At 52.2% G+C, this 17,118-nt stretch overlaps 1 protein-coding gene across 1 annotated transcript in view; it reads right to left on the bottom strand.

Annotated features, from left to right (window-relative positions):
- The window catches only part of AACS (acetoacetyl-CoA synthetase), a 77,410-nt gene that overhangs the window by 43,204 nt on the left and 17,088 nt on the right, over window positions 1-17,118 (bottom strand). The window contains exons 3-4 of the mRNA XM_037744186.1: window positions 15,864-16,062; window positions 11,481-11,578 (exon numbers count right to left, since the gene is read on the bottom strand). Of these exons, the coding sequence (XP_037600114.1) occupies window positions 11,481-11,578; window positions 15,864-16,062 (297 nt within the window). The remainder of the gene's footprint in view (window positions 1-11,480; window positions 11,579-15,863; window positions 16,063-17,118) is intronic.

The raw sequence follows: 17,118 nt of genomic DNA, 5'->3' as shown, positions 1-17,118 counted from the left end.
AAAGTGGCCGGGCGCAGTGGCTCACACCTGTAATCCCAGCACTTTGGGAGGCCGAGGCAGGTGGATCACCTGAGGTCAGGAGTTTGAGACTAGCCTGGCCAACATGATGAAACCCCATCTCTACTAAAAATAAAAAATTAGCTGAACATGGTAGTGACAGGCACCTGTAACCCCAGCTAGTCAGGAGGCTGAGGCAGAAGAATCACTTGAACCTGGGAGGTGGAGGTTGTAGCGAGCTGAAATCGGGCCATTTTACTCCAGCCTGGGCAACAAGAGCAAACCTCCGTCTCAGAAAAAAAAGAAAGGAATATTTCTTTTTTACAGAAGTATTTACAGACATATACTGAAATAGGAAGACTATAGAGTGTATGTTTGTACTACCAGAAAGATTTCCCGCTTTACAGAAAGAGCCTGTTAGCACAGCTCCACTAGGGTATACAAAAGAAGACTCATCTTCCTAAGAGGCAACGACAGCAAAGCAAAGTGGTCCCATGTTTTGGTTCTCTTGGAATCTTCAATTAAAGAGGAACCTGAATCCTCCAAGCAGTGCATTTATGCCAACCAATCACATAAGCCCACACGTGCATACACTAGTTAACGGCCCCATCTTTAAAAAGCCAGGATCACCACGCCCACATCTCCATTTGTACTGCACGTGGAGTCTGCATCCAGCCAAGGGCGTCTCTTTCCTAGAAGACGGGATTCCTCCTATGAAGGCATGAGCTTGCTTCTGGAACTCGTAACATTCACGGATGCTCCCTGAGTGTTAGTCCAGATTATTAACAGATGATTAATGTTAGTAACAGATTAAAGCACTCTCAGACAGGGCTTCTATTCACTTCTCTCCTAGCCATCCTCAAGGTCGCCCTGTGTTAAGAGTCTGCCATCCACAAACATGGATAGGCATCATCCAGATGGCTGCTATTCCCTTGCACATGAGCCTGATGGAAGCAGTTCAAGACCCACACCTGGGCTACCCCCAGGGCACAGAGAGTGGCCCCAGAACCTCTGAGTAAGGACTTCACAGGACAGGGCCCTCCACCCTGGCTGCCAGGTAGCACCACCTGCGGTGGGACTAAGTTAATTAAGCTCATTGGGATAACTAATTAACCGGTAGAAATAGCCGGCATTTGTTTTCAGAGCTCCCCGTGACTCTCAGCAGGTAAGTAGAAGCACTGACTCTACCGGAGTCTAAAGGGCAGTGTTAGGGAAGGGAGGCTGGACAGCTCAAAGTGTGGTCACCTGGGCAGGCAGCGTCAGCCTCACCTGGGGCCCCAGACCTAATGAATCGGAAACCAGGCAGGGGGCCCAGCAATCTGTTCTCAACAGCCCTCCAGATGATCCCAAGGTGTGATAAAATTTGAGAATCTCTGGGCTAAGAGTTCTAGGATTGAGCATTTACTCTCAGTGCTGTCCAATTTCCCAAACTAGAAGCTGAATTAACAGAGAAGGCTAGGGAGTAGAAAGCATTTGTTTGTTCCAAGTGCTAGGTGCCAGGCACCATGCCAGGGAACCAGACAGACGGGGTTCCCACTCCCTGGAACATCGATCTATCAGAAACACAAGAAGAAAACAATTGCAAATGTTATTGTTTTCCATTTCCAATGTTTTCAGTAAACTACACTAAAAATTAGGTAGCCAGGGAGAGAAAAAGAGAGAAGGAATTAAAGCCTTAAGGAAAAACTAAGGATGGACTTGACCAGCAAAACCAAAAATCATTTTCCCGAAACAACCAATAACATAAGCTTCTTAGCAGGCACAGTGGCTCGCGCCTGTAATCCCAACACTTCGGGAGATGAGCTTGGACAGCTACAAATAATTTTTTTATTAAATTAGCAGGGCACCTGTAATTCCAGCTACTTGGAAGGCTGAGGTGGGAGGATTGCTTGAGCCCAGGAATTCAAGGCTGTAGTGACCTATGGTCACACCACTGTACTCCAGCCTGGGCAGCAGAGTAAGAACCTGTCTTAAAATAAAATACAAGTAAGCTTCTTGAAAAATCTAATCAAGAAAAAAACCTAACATTTCAGCTAGGCAAGGTGGCTCACACCTGTAATCCCAGCACTTTGGGAGGCCAAGCCAGGCAGATCACTTGAGGACAGGAGTTCAAGACCAGCCTGAACAACATGGAGAAACCCCGCCTCTACTAAAAATACAAAAATTAGTCAGGCATAGTGGTACATGCCTGTAGTCCCAGCTACTCAGAAGGCTGAGGCAGGAAAATCACTTGAGCCCGGGAGGCAGAAGTTGCAGTAAGTCAAGATCGCGCCACTGCACTCCAGCTTGGGTGATAGACCGAGACTCCATCTCAAAAAAAAAAGAAACCTAACATTGCCAGTCACCCTTTGCAGAACACCTACTGTGTGTTAGGTGCTGCCCTATGTGCTGGACCAAATTCACTCATTTACTGCTCAAAATAACCTTGGACATGGGTGCCCTTATCATCCTCATACTGCAGATGAATAAACTGAAGCATGTGGCCTCTCAAAACTTGAAATCACACTTAACTACAGAATAAAATATTCATGAGCAAGAAAACAATGTTTAGACCAGGCTCAGTGGCTCACGTCTGTAATCCCAGCACTTTGGGAGGCCAAGGAGGGCAGATCACCTTGAGGTCAGGAGTTCATGACCAGCTTGACCAACATAGTAAAACCCCGTCTCTACTAAAAACACAAAAATTAGTTGGTCGTGGTGGCACATGCCTGTAGTCCCAGCTACTCGGGAGGCTGAGGCAGGAGAATCGCTGGGAGGTGGATGTTGCAGTGAGCCGAGATCGTGCCATTACACTGCAGCCTAGGTAACAGAGCGAGATTCTGTCTCAGAAAAAAAAAAAAAATGTTTAATAGATTTTGAAATCCAGGTAGGATGGATGACTTCTCAAGAAAATATCAACTACCAAAATTTATTCAAAAAGCAGCACAACATCTGAAGCGACAAAGGTATACCTCCTACAGGGACACCAGGGTGGGCAGCTCTACAGGAGAGCACCACCAGGTCTCTGTGAGCTAGAGCATCCCTTCCATGTAAGCCGCTACAGAAGGCAGAGAAAGACAGGAAACACACAACCAAAAGAGACAGGGAGATTGGCCAGAGCAGTGGTTCATGCCTGTAATCCCAGGACTTTGGGAGGCCGAGGCGGGCGGATTGCCTAAGGTCGGGAGTTTGAGACCAGTCTGATCAATATGGTGAAACCCCGTCTCTACTAAAAATACAAAATTAGCTGGGCATGGCGTGTATGCCTGTAATCCCAGCTACTCAGGAGGCTGAGGTACGAGAGCTGCTTGAACCCGGGAGGCAGAGGTTGAGGTAAGCCAAGATTGTACCATTGCACTCCAGCCTGGGCAACAAGAGTGAAACTCTGTCTCCAAAAATAAAAAAAGAGAGAGGGACAGAGATTACACACCAATGTTACCGACTACAGCAATGGACTAATGAAGGGGGAAACCGCATGATTATCTTGGAAGCTTCTGATAAAAGGCAACATGCTGTCCACCCAAAAAGCTTTCATCAGCTGGAAACTGAGGCAAACTTCCCCACTGACAAAAGGCATCTAGCAGACAATGACGGCACATATCACACTTGATGGTAAATGAGAAGATACCCAGTGAGAAGACAACACGCAAGACACCCACCCCCAGCCCACCAGCACCTGTGCTGGATGCCCCCACCTACACAACGGGGTAGGAACTAGAAACAGCTTGCCCCCTGCACCCAACAGGAACAGCTGCGCACAAAATCTGTGAAAATCACCAGAAAAACCACTAGAACGAATCGAAGTTAGGCAAAGTGGCCACATATAACTCAATCCAGCAAAATAAATAGTGCTGTTAAACTCCAGCAATGAAAAGGTAATGGGGGCCGGACACGGTGGCTCACGCCTATAATTCCAACACTTTGGGAGGCCAAGGCAGGTGGATCCCTGGCCAACATGGTGAAACACCATCTCTACTAAAAATACAAAAATTAGCCAGGCATGGTGGCACGTCCCTGTAGTCCCAGCTACGTGGCTGAGGCAGAAGAATCACTGGAACCTGGGAGGCAGAGGTTACAGTGAGCCGAGATCACGGAGTTGCACTCCAGCCTAGGTGACAGTGAGACTCCGTCTAAAAAAAAAAGGCAATGTGAAAAACAAAACAAAATAAAACGAGAAAGTCACTAAAGGATTTTTTTTTTTTTTTTTTGAGACAGGGTCTGGCACTGTCACCCAGGCCAGAGTATAGTAGCCCAATCACAGCTTATTCAAACTCAATCTCCTGGGCTCAGGATCAGGCTGTGCACCACCATCCCCAGATAATTTATTTTTTGTAGAGATGGGGTTTCACCATGTTGCCCAGGCTGGTCTCAAACTCCTGGACTGAAGCGATCCATCTGCTTCAGCCTCCTAAAGTGCTGGGATTACAGGTGTGAGCCACCATGCCCATCCCACTAAAGAATATTTAATCTGGGAGAGAGACAGAAGCAAACACTGGTTCAAATCCACTTGTTAAAGGGTATATACTGGATAGTAGAAAGATGAGTAAAGTTTTTTAAAAAAAGAAAGAAAAAGTAGGCAGGGCATGGTGGCTCACACCTGTAATCCCAGCAGTTTGGGAGGCCGAGGCAGGTGGATCACCTGAAGTCAGGAGTTCGAGACCAGCCTCACCAACATAGTGAGACCCCGTCTCTACTAAAAATACAAAACTTAGCCAGGCGTGGTGGCAGGTGCCTGTAATCCCAGCTACTCGGGAGGCTGAGGCAGAGAATCGCTTTAACCTGGGAGGCGGAGGTTGCAGTGAGCTGAGATTGTGCCACTGCACTCCAGCCTGGGCGACGGCACGAGACTCTGTCTCAGAAAAAAAGGAAGAAAAGAAAGAAAGAAAGGTGTATACTAGAGAGAAGCAGAAAGAAGACTGGTGTGAAGCTACTGCAACAGCACACGTGAGAGACAGCAGAGCCTCGCCAGGGTCACGGCAGAACCGAGGAAACGCCGAATCACATGTATGAAGGACAGTGGAGAGGAAGAACAGCCACCTGTAGGGAAGGGAGGGAAAGGGTGTTGGGCACAGCCTGGGCTCCTGGCTTGGCAGGGTGTGGTGGGAGCGGTAACTGAGATAGGGGACCCCTGGGGACTTGTGAGCTCATCTGGGGCTCCCTGAGTCTTGAGAACTTCTGGCAGCCCCCTGACCCCGGGGCACACTGGACAGGGGGAAGGAAGGATGGAAGTGCCCTGGGGAAGCAAAGTCATGACAGGAACCAGGGGTCCTCCTCAAGCTGAACACCCCGGCCACTGCAGAAGGCCCAGGAGGAGGCGCACACCTGCAAGTCCCCAGCCAAGCCTCTCTCTACTCCCGCCACTTCACCACTTCCTCTGCCCCTCAGCAAAGCTCGGGGGCAGACGAGGGAATGACTGTGCATTATTACAGGGACGCCCTGGGAGCTGCCCCCAAACACCTTTTCTTTTTTTTTTTGAGACGGAGTTTCACTCATGTTACCCAGGCTGGAGTGCAATGGCGCGATCTCGGCTCACCGCAACCTCCGCCTCCTGGGTTCAGGCAATTCTCCTGCCTCAGCCTCCTGAGTAGCTGTGATTACAGGCACGCGCCACCATGCCCAGCTAATTTTTTGTACTTTTAGTAGAGACGGGGTTTCACCATGTTGACCAGGATGGTCTCGATCTCTTGACCTCGTGATCCACCCGCCTCGGCCTCCCAAAGTACTGGGATTACAGGCTTGAGCCACCGCGCCCGGCCCACCTTGTCTTTTTTAAGTAAAACACTGGCCAACTTTAGCATCAGTCTCTTTTAAAAAAAAATGCCTGGGACATGCAGTTGGCAGGGACTTGGCCCCTGGCCTCAGGACAGCAGACCCTTGGTCACCTCTACCTCCTCCGTCCTCCATTTTAAGTGTAACCCCAGCACCCCTTCCTCGGCGACACTCTTGGTGGGCAAAGACTATTTCCTACTTCTTCTTCTACTCTAAACTGCTACACAGAGGTGGCTGCAGAAAGCCCCAAAATGGCGACCCCCAGGAGCCCAGAGGCACCAGGATGAGTCTGCAAGCAGGTGGCACCCCAGTCGCACCAGCATTTACTCCACAGGCCACCCGGGCTACCCTCCTTGGGTCTGATACTAACACACACCCTGCCCAAAACCACCAGAAGGCAAGTGAGAACATCCAGAAATGGCCCTTCCTGGCACCAAACCCTCTTGGACTGTGAATGCTACCTCTTCCTCCTTCCCCACCACCTCTGATAGGCAGGAGACCGGGACGGAAGCATCCAGGAGAGACGGCTTCACCCTCTAGACAGCGCCCGGGCACCGGCACTGAAACGAGGTGTCCAAACAGAAGTTTACCCCAGCCAGGTGAGTCTGCGAAAGCAAGTGCCTGCCCTTCCTGGAAAGACACCATGTCCAGTCGCCTAAGGGCAAGCACGGTGATTTCCCAGACTCATTCATGTCCCGCTGGGACTTGAGTGTCCCTCTATTTACTTCTGAGGCTGTCTCTACGCAAATATCAAGGTAACAGATTCGACCTACTTTGGTCCTTACTCCTCTCTTTCCTGCCCATGTGGCCCTGGACAAGGCATCCCTGCACCTGGCTCCCTCCAGCCTCAGCCACCCATTATGCAAAGTGAGTCCCCACACTCCTGACAGCCAAGCTCCCTCACCCGCAGACAAGGGGCCTGTCCAGACCTCTGCTGTAGCAAACACACAAACCACGAGTGGCATGTCTATACTGGTGCCCTCTCTGTGCCCAGGATTCTAAGATGGACCGAGAGTCCTTGGTTTAATGAGGAAGAAATGATTGCCAGTGAAACATACTGAGCATTTATTGAGTGCTTACTATGTGCCAGGCTCCAGTCGGAGCTGGTTAGAGGCACTCACTAATTTGACCTTCAAGCCCTAAGAGAGGGGCAACAGTATCCATTCCCTATCCCTGATCAGGCAGAAACGGGGTGAGTGACTTGCCCAAAGCCTCGCAGCTGGCCAGAGACCCAGCCCGGCTGCAGCCTGGCTCGTCTGACATGGGTGCTGGTGCTCCTCACCGCTGTGCTGGCTCCACTCAGAAAAAACTAATACTGGACATGGAACAGATTCGGGTGCTGAGGTACCGCAGCAGACTGCATCAGGAGGAACAGGAGGAAGCCCAGAAAGCCTCTGGAGATGGCATCTCCTACCTAAGCCAGGAGTCAAGGATAAGCAGGTCCCGCCAGGTAGGTGGGAGGAAGGAGAGGCCGTTCTGAACTGAGGACACAGAGCTCAAGAAGCAGGGTCAGGTGGGGTGGGGCCCAGAGGAAGACCTGCTAGGAAGCCCGAGGCCAGGGAGAACCCCGGAGGTCAGCAGAGTTTCCACATGGAAGCTGGCATCTCAGAGAACTAGCCCAGTACAGGGTGACAACGATCTCAGGGTGAAAGGACCAAGCCTGCCCGTGATCTGGGGCTCACATGCCACAGGGCCCCAGGCACAGTGACAGTGATCAGGCTACAAAGACAAGTGTCTCCGAATCAGAGGTCTGGGCCCTACCCCCATGAAAAGACTCAGGAGTCCTCTGCCACAGCTGAGGTTTTCCCGGCTGGACCGGCAGGGGTCAAGATCTCGAGCATCGAAACCAGCTGTCAGCCTGTTCCGGCCCAGGAGAGCTGTTCGAGGATGCTTTCATGTTGCAACAAAACAAACACACCCATGAACATGTGTCTGACCCAAATACGGTGCTTAGCAACCAATCAAGCATTGAAACCAACAGCCGGTGTTGAATCAGGCTGACAGCCACCCAGAGCGAGCGAGAATGGCTGTCCCATTTACACACACACACACGGCCACCTGAAGGCAGGCTGGGCCCTCTCATGTGCAGGGATCAGAGGGTGGCCTTCCCTGGCATCTCTGAAGATGGCAAAGGCTCAAAGGTAAACAGTGAAACAAAAAACCCAAAGGCATCAAAAGACTCAGGACCTAGAGAACTTGCTGAGGCTGGAAAGGTTGGGAACCCTGAGAACAGGGCACCTCCCCAACCTGGCAATGCCCTCCAAGACCAAAAGCATTAGTAAGGCAACCTGAGATGCCCAGGCAGCCAGCAGAGAGCGGGCAGAGGGAGGTGGGCAACGGTGGGAGAGAGCCCGGAACAGGGTGGAAGTAAAGCACAGGGAGTGACGGAGCCAGAAGCGCATTCCGCCAGTGTCATCAAGGAAAGACGGATGCCCAGCCCACTGCGGTCTGTAGCTCTGCAGCAGAGGGTCCCTTTAGCACCCAGCGCAGCCAGCCAAGGAGCTCTCAGTGGGCAGGCGCGTGAACCTGCAAGAACAACGGTAGGACTCCATCAACAGAGACCAGAAGTCAATGGAGAATGGCAATTTCCCTTTACAATGTTCTCTGTGATTCAAAGAAATCTGATTTCAAAGCAACAGAAAATATGATTCCAAACGGAAGATATTCACATTTCACTGCAGTTTCTGAAAAGCGCCCCTTACCGAAAATGGGGCACCACCTGAAGCTTAATATGGTGATGCCGGAAATTAAAAACGGGACCTCTTTTTAAAGCAGAGATCTGCAAACCAATGCAGGGAACCATCCACCAGCCCAGAACTCATCAGCCTTGGCTCAGTTCCAGCCCCACTTCGTCAGCAACTCCAGGAATTCATCCCTGTTAGTTTTAGCCCCCGAACAAGGATAGTAAACGGAGGGTGAGCAGAGGCTTTGGTGCAGCTGACCGTGCCAGGTCCTTGCTCAACTCAGACAGCGGGTGTCCAGGTGTGTGTGGCACCAAGCGCTATGCCACGTGGCATTCACGCAGGGCCTCCCATGCCGGGTGCACGCAGCCGGAGCACAGCCCAATAATGCCAGCCATGAAGCCGCCAAACACTGCCAGACTCCCTGCCAATGGCTGGATCTCACTTCGAGTGTGAGTAATACACGTCACACACATCTCCGGTAGGATGGAGTCTATACCTCGGAAACTAGCAAAATGAGGGACAGAGAGAAGCATCTCAGCAGGGGGGTGGGTGGCCCTGTCATTTTCTGACCTGAGACACAGCTGCAGGGCCTGGGACTGTTCTCTTCCCAGAAGCCGGGGGAGCCTCAGGGTGAGCAGAGCCATGCTGCCATCTAGTGCACCCAGCAGCTCGGCCAGCACTTCCCGCTCCAGAGGTGGCTCCAGGAGGCTGTGATTCCATAAAACCCTGGACCAATCCTGGCCAGGTCCCAGAGACCATGTTTGCCACAGAGCCATGCATCCCTCCTGAGTCCTGCCAGGATGGGCAGAGCCTGCTGGACGGGAGTCAGCGGGGAGTGACATGTGCATAGGACAATGACCCAGCGAGCCTGAAAGCAGCTGTGGGACAGGCTGGGGGCCAGCCTTGCCGCTGCAGACACATGGAGTCAGAGGCCCTCCCTCTCTCCACCCACTGGCTCCAGACATGACACCAAAGGCCGATTCCAGGAGCTCTGACATCACCTCTCCAGGGGCAGAGGGGAGGGACTCCAGCCATGGGAAGCCATGATCACTCCCCAGCCACACATGTCTCTCGAGCCTCTCACAACCCGTTTACAAAAGGTTAAACAGTCACAGTTTAACTCAAAACACACCCATCTCCAGACTAGTCAACAGTAGCTAATGCTTACTGGGTTTGCCTGGAGGGTCACACCCTGTCCCTGAATCCACACTAATGTGGTCCCTGCCGTCTGCACGGGCTCCCTGCAGTTGCACTGACATTGTCAACATTCTCCCTCTGGGGACACCAGGGCGCTTGCCAAGGACACTGATCAAGGAAGCCTCGTGGAGCAGAGGCAGCCAGCCCGCCCGGCCTTGAGCATACCCAGGGTCCTGCCGCATGACCCTGGGGCCCTTCCCTCTGCCCTGGACAGTGTGGCTCAAGCTGAGAGGTCTGAGAGCAACAGTGTCTGGGAACCCCACCCCTCCAGACCCTCCCACAAGGACACCGCTGGCCCCAGCAGCCCAGGCAGCCCCCACAGAGGGCCTTGGGACAGGAAAGGCCACAGGTTGAGTTTCTGCCTCAGGTCAGTCCCTGCTGACCTGGGGAGGTCCGGGGGTGACATGGCCTGGAAAAGAACACAGGAAAGTTCCAGAAGGAAGGGCACAGCCATCCAGCCATGAGTGCGGATCTATAGGGTGGCCACGCCCTCCCCGAATTCAGCAGGGCTCCATCATCAGCCGGGCTGGTGCCGAGGCCTGATGCACAGCCGGCCAGTCTCACCCTCCAGGCCTGTGTCTGATCTCTCCTTCCATGGTGTGGAGAAAGGAGACTCCTCCTCCAAAACCTTACTGACAAAGCAAGCCTCCAAGTGGACACAGTTTCTAAGCTTACACCAAAAAAGCCTCACCTGTGGACAAGCACAGACCCCCCCCAACTCCAGGCACTAAGCTCTAAAGGGCCGGTGGCCACACCTGCGGCTGCTGCTGTGGACTGACGTACGGCGCAGGGCCCGGCACAGAACAGATGCAGCTGGCACCAGGAGGCGCGGTCAGGGACACGGATGCCATGTGTCCTCTAATGGGGTCTCCTGGCTCCTGACGGTCCCTGACGCCCAAGGTTCTACAGCCAGGAGAGGGCCCTGGGAAGACCCGCTCTGCAGCTGCTTCATTCGCCCCATGGAGGAACCGAGAGGCCAGGTGTCCCCAGCGGGGATCAGCACATGCTTCCGGCCCTACCTGGGCCGCTCGGGGCAGCTGGACACACCCTGGGGCAGTTTGGGGACAGAGAGGCTGGCCTCCCAGGGTGCACACACACACACACACCACACGAGCACAGGTCCAGAGGAAGGGGCTGGAAACAGCAGAAACCAACGCAGCGAGGTCCCAGGGAACTTCTGTGAGCAGGACTTTCAGAACAAACCTAGAAAACTGTCCTTGGAGGACGTACACTTAGCAAACCTCATGTGGCCACTAACTCCCAGGTGAGGAAGACGGGGTGACCTCGCTAGACGTTAGCAACACTGGCTGCTGCACCCGCCACCTGCCGGGTCTTCCATGAACACAGCGGGCAGGGAACATCAGGACTACTTGAAAGAAAGAAACAGGCGGGGCGCGGTGCCTCACACCTGTAATCCCAGCATTTTGGGAGGCCGAGGCAGGCGGATCACAAGGTCAGGAGTTCGAGACCAGCCTGGCCAATATGCTGAAACCATATCTCTACTAAAAATACAAAAACTAGCAGGGCATGGTGGACGGTGCCTGGAATCCCAGCTACTGGGGAGGCTGAGGCAGGAGAATCCCTTGAACCCGGAAGGCGGAATTTGCAGTGAGCCAAGACTGTACCATTGTACTCCAGCCTTGGCAACAGAGCAAGACTCCATCTCGGAAAAAAAAGGAAGAACCAGACCCAGGTCTTTCTGCCTCCTCCTCTCCCCATAGAGGCCGTTGCAACGCCACCTCCACCCGCTGGGCTAACACTGCTGTCCAGCTCCCCGGGAATTCACCCATACTGCCCCTGCCCAGGATGCTCACAGGGCACGGGGTGCCCCCTCTGCCACAAACCCTGACTCACATTCACACCGAAGTCCGGGGACGTGGAGCTCCAGATGGCACCGATGCTTGCCGCGGCCAGCATCGCCTCGACAGCGTGCTCACTGTTGGGTAAATAACCTGTGGAAACGACACAGGAAGAAGCCTTGGGTTCAGGGTGTGTGGGATGGAGGCAGCAGGCGTCCTAAAGGTTCCTCTGAGAGCCAGAGCCAGCGTCGGAGGGGGGCTGGCCCTGAACTGCCTGAGGATCATGACCACCTCCCCCACCCAGCTGAACTGCCTGTTACCCACCATGCCCCTGCAGTCTTTTCCATGCTCTGATGAGAGTGACCCTGCGGCCTCTCCTCACTCTGCTCCCTGTCCCTCCTGGGATCTGGTTGCAGCAGCCTTCTTCCCGATTCTCACTTGTCCTAATCGCCACCTGCCTCAGGGCCTTTGCACAGCTGTCTGATCTGCTGAAAACCTCCAAGCCCACCAGCCACCTCCACTCAGTGTACACTCATCCTGCAGCTCTTCACTCAAATGAAACTTCATCAGAGCAGCCTTCTCCGAGGCCAACTTGCCCCCAACCTTGTGAACTCAGGTCCCCCAACTAGTCACCTGCAAAGCACACTGTATTTCTTCTTCACCACCAAACTGACTGTAACTTCAACTGAGTAATCACCTATATAATTGGTTGTTTAGTATCTGCTTCTCACATGAGGACTGGGACTTTGCCTGTCTTGTTCTTTGCTTTGCTAAATGCCTTTTACCATGCCCCGCACAGCAAGGGTCCTCAGATATTTGCTAGCTGGCAGATGGATGGAAGGATGAATGGAAACACATGGTTGGATATATAGACAGATGGATGGACGGAAGGAAAGAAGGGTGGATGGATGGATGGATGATGGATGAGGGATAATGAATGGAAGATGGATGGATGAATGGAGGGATGCCAGATGAAGGATAGATAAATGGATGGATAGATGGATGATGGCTGAATAGGTAGGTGGAGAGAAGAATGTGTAGACGGATGGATGGATAGATAGTTGGATGGATGATGTATGAGGGATGGAGAATGGATGGATGAATGGGTAGATGATGGGTGGAGGACAGATGAATGGATGGACAGATGGATGATGGGTAAACGGGCAGATGGAGAGAAGAATGTATAGACAGTTGGATGGATGGTTGGATAAACGATGGATGAGGAATGAAAAATGGAAGATGGGTGGATAAATGGGTAGATGATGGGCGGAAGATAGATGAATGGATGGATGTAGATGATGGATGGATGGGTAGGTGAAAAGAAGGATGGATGATGGATGGGAGATGGATGGGTTGATGGATGGATGAATGGACAGGTGGACTAAGGGATGGCTGAGTGGATGGATAGAGAGGAGAGGGAATGAAGAACACAAGCAGTATAGTCAGGCCTTTACGGGGCAGAGGTCCTCTGGCCCTCCCCCTAGCAGGCTGGCTTTCATGACAACAGAAGCAGGGAATCCTCATGGCCACAGACACTATGATCCATCAACCAGCTCACTCTACACATTCCAGAGGAAAGGACCTGCACAGTGGAGCAGAAGGCAGTCGGGAGACGAAGGGCCACAGCCACGGCCTGATCAGAGCAAGGTACAGCTGCCCAGGTGCTCCCCAGGGGTCCCTGGTCAGCCGTCTCCCTTTGTCCCTCCTTCTCTCCCACGCAGTAGGTATTTCTGTTTGTCTGGATTCACACACATTTCCCCGGCTGGGCCATAAGCATCCAAGGGGCGGGGGTCACACCCCCATGGGTTTCCACCGCATCCGACAGATGGCTGGCGTTTGCTGAGTTTGCCTCGAAGATGAGTGTCAACTGAAGCATCTCAACACTGTCAGCCGCAGGGGCAGGGCAGGATTCGGTGCCAAGGGGAGGCTGCGTAACCAACTGACTCCATGCAGCTGACAACCGGGGAGGAGCTGGCCCTTCTCCTGTGGCACATCATACGCCAACCCTGGGGACCACTTCACAGACAAAGGAAAACGGAGCGAGGCTCAGCTTTAACTCCATCTTTCGAAGACTCTAAAGCACCCTACCCCATTAATCCTCAGAATCATTTTCTAGTGTTTTCTGGGAAACTCAAAGTCCCAAATCCTGTAATCAGGCCAAACTGGTATCCAACTGAGACCCACAAAATGTCTGGGGAACAGGGGACCAGCTCAACTCTGAAGGGTCCGGGGCACTGGAGCCAGGCATCTCCTCAAAGAAAGCACAGCCCAGAGGAACCCTGGTTGTCCCCAATATAACCTGTTCTGTCTTTCCTTCGCTCAGAAATGTTTGTTTCAAAAAGATTTTTTTAAAATGAGAATTGCAGGGAAGACAAAAACTGGAGACTAGAACATTTTGCATTCCTATTCCTGCATCTCAATTCACTAACAAGACCTTAAAAGGGTACAGATTAAATCAGACCAGGAAGAACCCAAAAGAAGTGAGGTTTCGGCCTTAAAAATGCCTGCTTTGCAGCTGGACACAGTGGCTCACCCCTGTAATCCCAACACTTTTGGAGGCCAAAGCAGCAGGATCGCTGGAGTCCAGGAGTTTGAGAACAGCCTGGGCAACATAGCAAGGCCCTGAGTCTACCAAAACTAGAAAAATTAGCCAGGCATGGTGGCACGCACCTATAGTCCCAGTTACTCAAGAGACTGAGGTGGGAGGATCCCTTGGAGCCCGGGAGTTCGAGGCTGCAGTGAGCCATGATCACATCACTGCAGTCCAGCCTGGGCAACAGAGTGAGACCTTGTCTCAAAAAGAAAAAAAAAGCCTGCTCTGATCATCAGCCCAATTCCCACAGCCATTCATTCAATAAACACTTCTTAGATGATGCCTGGGGCCAGGCACTCTTTACAAAGTAACGTATAGCCCTGAGGAGAAAATAAAGCCCCTGCCCTCTAGTACCGAGGACACATGTGCACACACAGGATCCCCGAAATGACAAGTGAGCCATGAGGGCTACAAACAAAGCAGGTGCAGGAAGAACATGAGGTACTTTTCGAAGGCTACCCAGGTGCGGCCTCTGAGAAGGTAATGTTTGGGCAGCAACCCCGACGAACCAGAGTGAACCCCGAGGACAGGCAGAAGGAGAACAGGCCACCAAGGGTTGAGGCAGGAGGCAGCTGGCATGCCCATCCCTGAATTCCTCTCTGGTCAGCTAACACACACTGGGCACTAACTGCATGCCCCGTCCTGTTACTCCAGGAGGAGACAGGGCAGCGGAGGGGCCTGACGCACAGGATTCTTGGTCCAGCACTCATACACAACAGGGCCACCCAGCTCCCCCTGCCTCTCTGCAAACAAGCTGCTTTTGCAAAAGTAATTTCAATTTGCAGTAAGTTCCCTCGGGGAGGTACACCCGTGCCAAACACCAAGGCTCTAAAGCCCACGCCCCTCCCCAGTGGCTTTTCCTGCCACCCGCCTCCTGCCCTCCTTGTTCCATAATGTGCAGGGGAAAGGGAGGGAGGTCGGGAGCCCCGACCACCCGGGCTGCGCTGGAAGATAAATCACCTTCGTCTGCACCTGCTCATCCCCGTGTACACACCTGCCTGCATCTCAATTCACTAACAAGTTGCTTGGGGCAAAGAACAGGTCCATGTACAGGCCTTTACATTTTTCCAGAAGCCAGGGGGAAAGGAAAATTGTAAGAAAAATCCCTAAGTAGTTCTTAGTGGGAAATCCTCACTTGCTACCCCAGGGAACAAAGGAGGGGCCCGGCCCAGGGCGGGAGGACGAGCCACACCTCATGGTCTGCAGATTCCAGCCCCAGCTCCTTCCAGAAGCGTCCTCACGTGGGGCCTGCTCTTTGCTCCTACTTCCCTTGCTTTATGGCTCTGAAGGGAGGTCAGAACAGACCAACACCTCAGGAAACGAGGCAAAGCAGGTGGGCGAGGCCTTTGGGATGAGACCTGGGCACCTGCCCCACCTCCTGCACTCCTCGTTCCACCCCACAGAGCTCCCATGGCCCCGTGACACCTCCCATGAGCTGTCCCCAGGCCTCTGCACAGGACACTGCTGCTGCCCGGACCGCCCTTTCCTGCCCTGCCTGGCTGCAGGGCTAACTCATAAAGGTGCCTTCATTCTTCCGGCAAACCAACATTGAATGGTTTGAGTCTGGCAGAGCAACACTGAACATCAATCCCTCGATGTTCCTGGAATTGTTTAGGCTCTGGGACAAAGCAGGGCACAAAGCAAAGCAAATTCCTGCCTTCGAAGAGCAGGGTAATTTTTCAGCGATTTTCCTTCGTCTAAATTTTTTGCCTTGCATGTAGAATCCAAGTCCCACAATGTAATATGACAGGACTCTCCCTTGTTCGAAAGTCATCTTGACCTTCACACTACCCACTCTAGCTTGATCTCTTCCCTCAAACCATCACCAGCACCCAAAATACTTACCAACGACCCGATCTCCTTTCTTCACACCCATTTTCCTCATCGCTGCTGCAAACAAAGCCACGTCTCTCCTCAGCTCTTCAAAAGTCACCTTCACAATTTCCTCTTTGCCTTCCCCTGGGAAGAGAAAAAGGGTAAATTGTACACAGGCCACCGCAAAAAGAAAGTGTGCAAGCCATAGACACTGAACGAAAAATCCCACCTGTTTTAATGCAGGTTATTAACCCACACCCAGAGAAAACAGATGCAGGGAACAAGCCAAGATACAGGTCAGCTCAACTTCACGCAGAAGAAAGGCTGTGTGAGAGTCAGCCGCGGAAACACACTAACAACATGTGCTGCGAAAAGATTCTCTATTAGGCCAGGTTCTTGCTCACGCCTGTGATCTCAGCACTTTGGGAGGCTGAGGTGGGAGGACTGCTTGAGCCCAGGAGTTCAAGACCAGCCCAGGCAACAGAGACCTCCATCTCTACCAAAAATGTAAAAATTAGCCAGGCATGATGGCGCACATCTGTAGTCCCAGCTACTCAGGAGGCTGAGGTGGGAGGATCACATGAGCCGTGATCACAGCACTGACCTCCAGCCTGGGCAACAGAGCAAGAACCTGTCTCAAAATAAATTTTAAAAAAATAAGATTTTCTACTGGGAATGCTTTTATTAACTGAAGAATCCTTCGATTATAATCATAGGGGGTTTTTGAATTTTGAAATAATTACAGACTCACAAGAAACTGCAAAGAAGGAACAGATAGGTCCCATGTCCCCCTCACCCAGCTTCCCCGGTGGTTACATCCTCCATAACTGCAGTACACCAGCAACCCCAGGAAACAACATGCATGTGCGTGGTCCCACAAAACAGACGTGGATGCAGTTTGCATGTGGGTGCAACGGGCATATGTGTGGTCTCCCGAAACAGACGTGGAGGCAACATGTATGTGTGTGGTTCCAGGAAAGAGACGTGGATGCAACGTGCATGTGTCATCACTGCAATCTGATGAGTGGCCACCCAGCTAAGCCACCGCTGGATTTGTAACCCACAGAAACTGGGAGGTAAGAAATGTCTGTTCTAACCTATGGCTTTCAGGTAATCTGTGACATGGAAAGGTATACAATACAAGTAAGACTCAGTGTCGCGAAGGTACAGGAAAATGATCTGAAGATAATTTCTACAGTACAGAAGTTATCCTTTGACCATTATCTTGATGCAAAACTTTTGCTCCTGATTGATCATTGCTTTTCTTTCCTTTTTTTTTTTTTTT

Source organism: Cebus imitator, unplaced genomic scaffold, assembly GCF_001604975.1.
Source record: "Cebus imitator isolate Cc_AM_T3 unplaced genomic scaffold, Cebus_imitator-1.0 Scaffold169, whole genome shotgun sequence".
Lineage (NCBI taxonomy): Eukaryota > Metazoa > Chordata > Mammalia > Primates > Cebidae > Cebus > Cebus imitator.
Note: the sequence above shows the minus strand (reverse complement) of the source record. Positions and strands in the feature narration are given on the sequence as shown.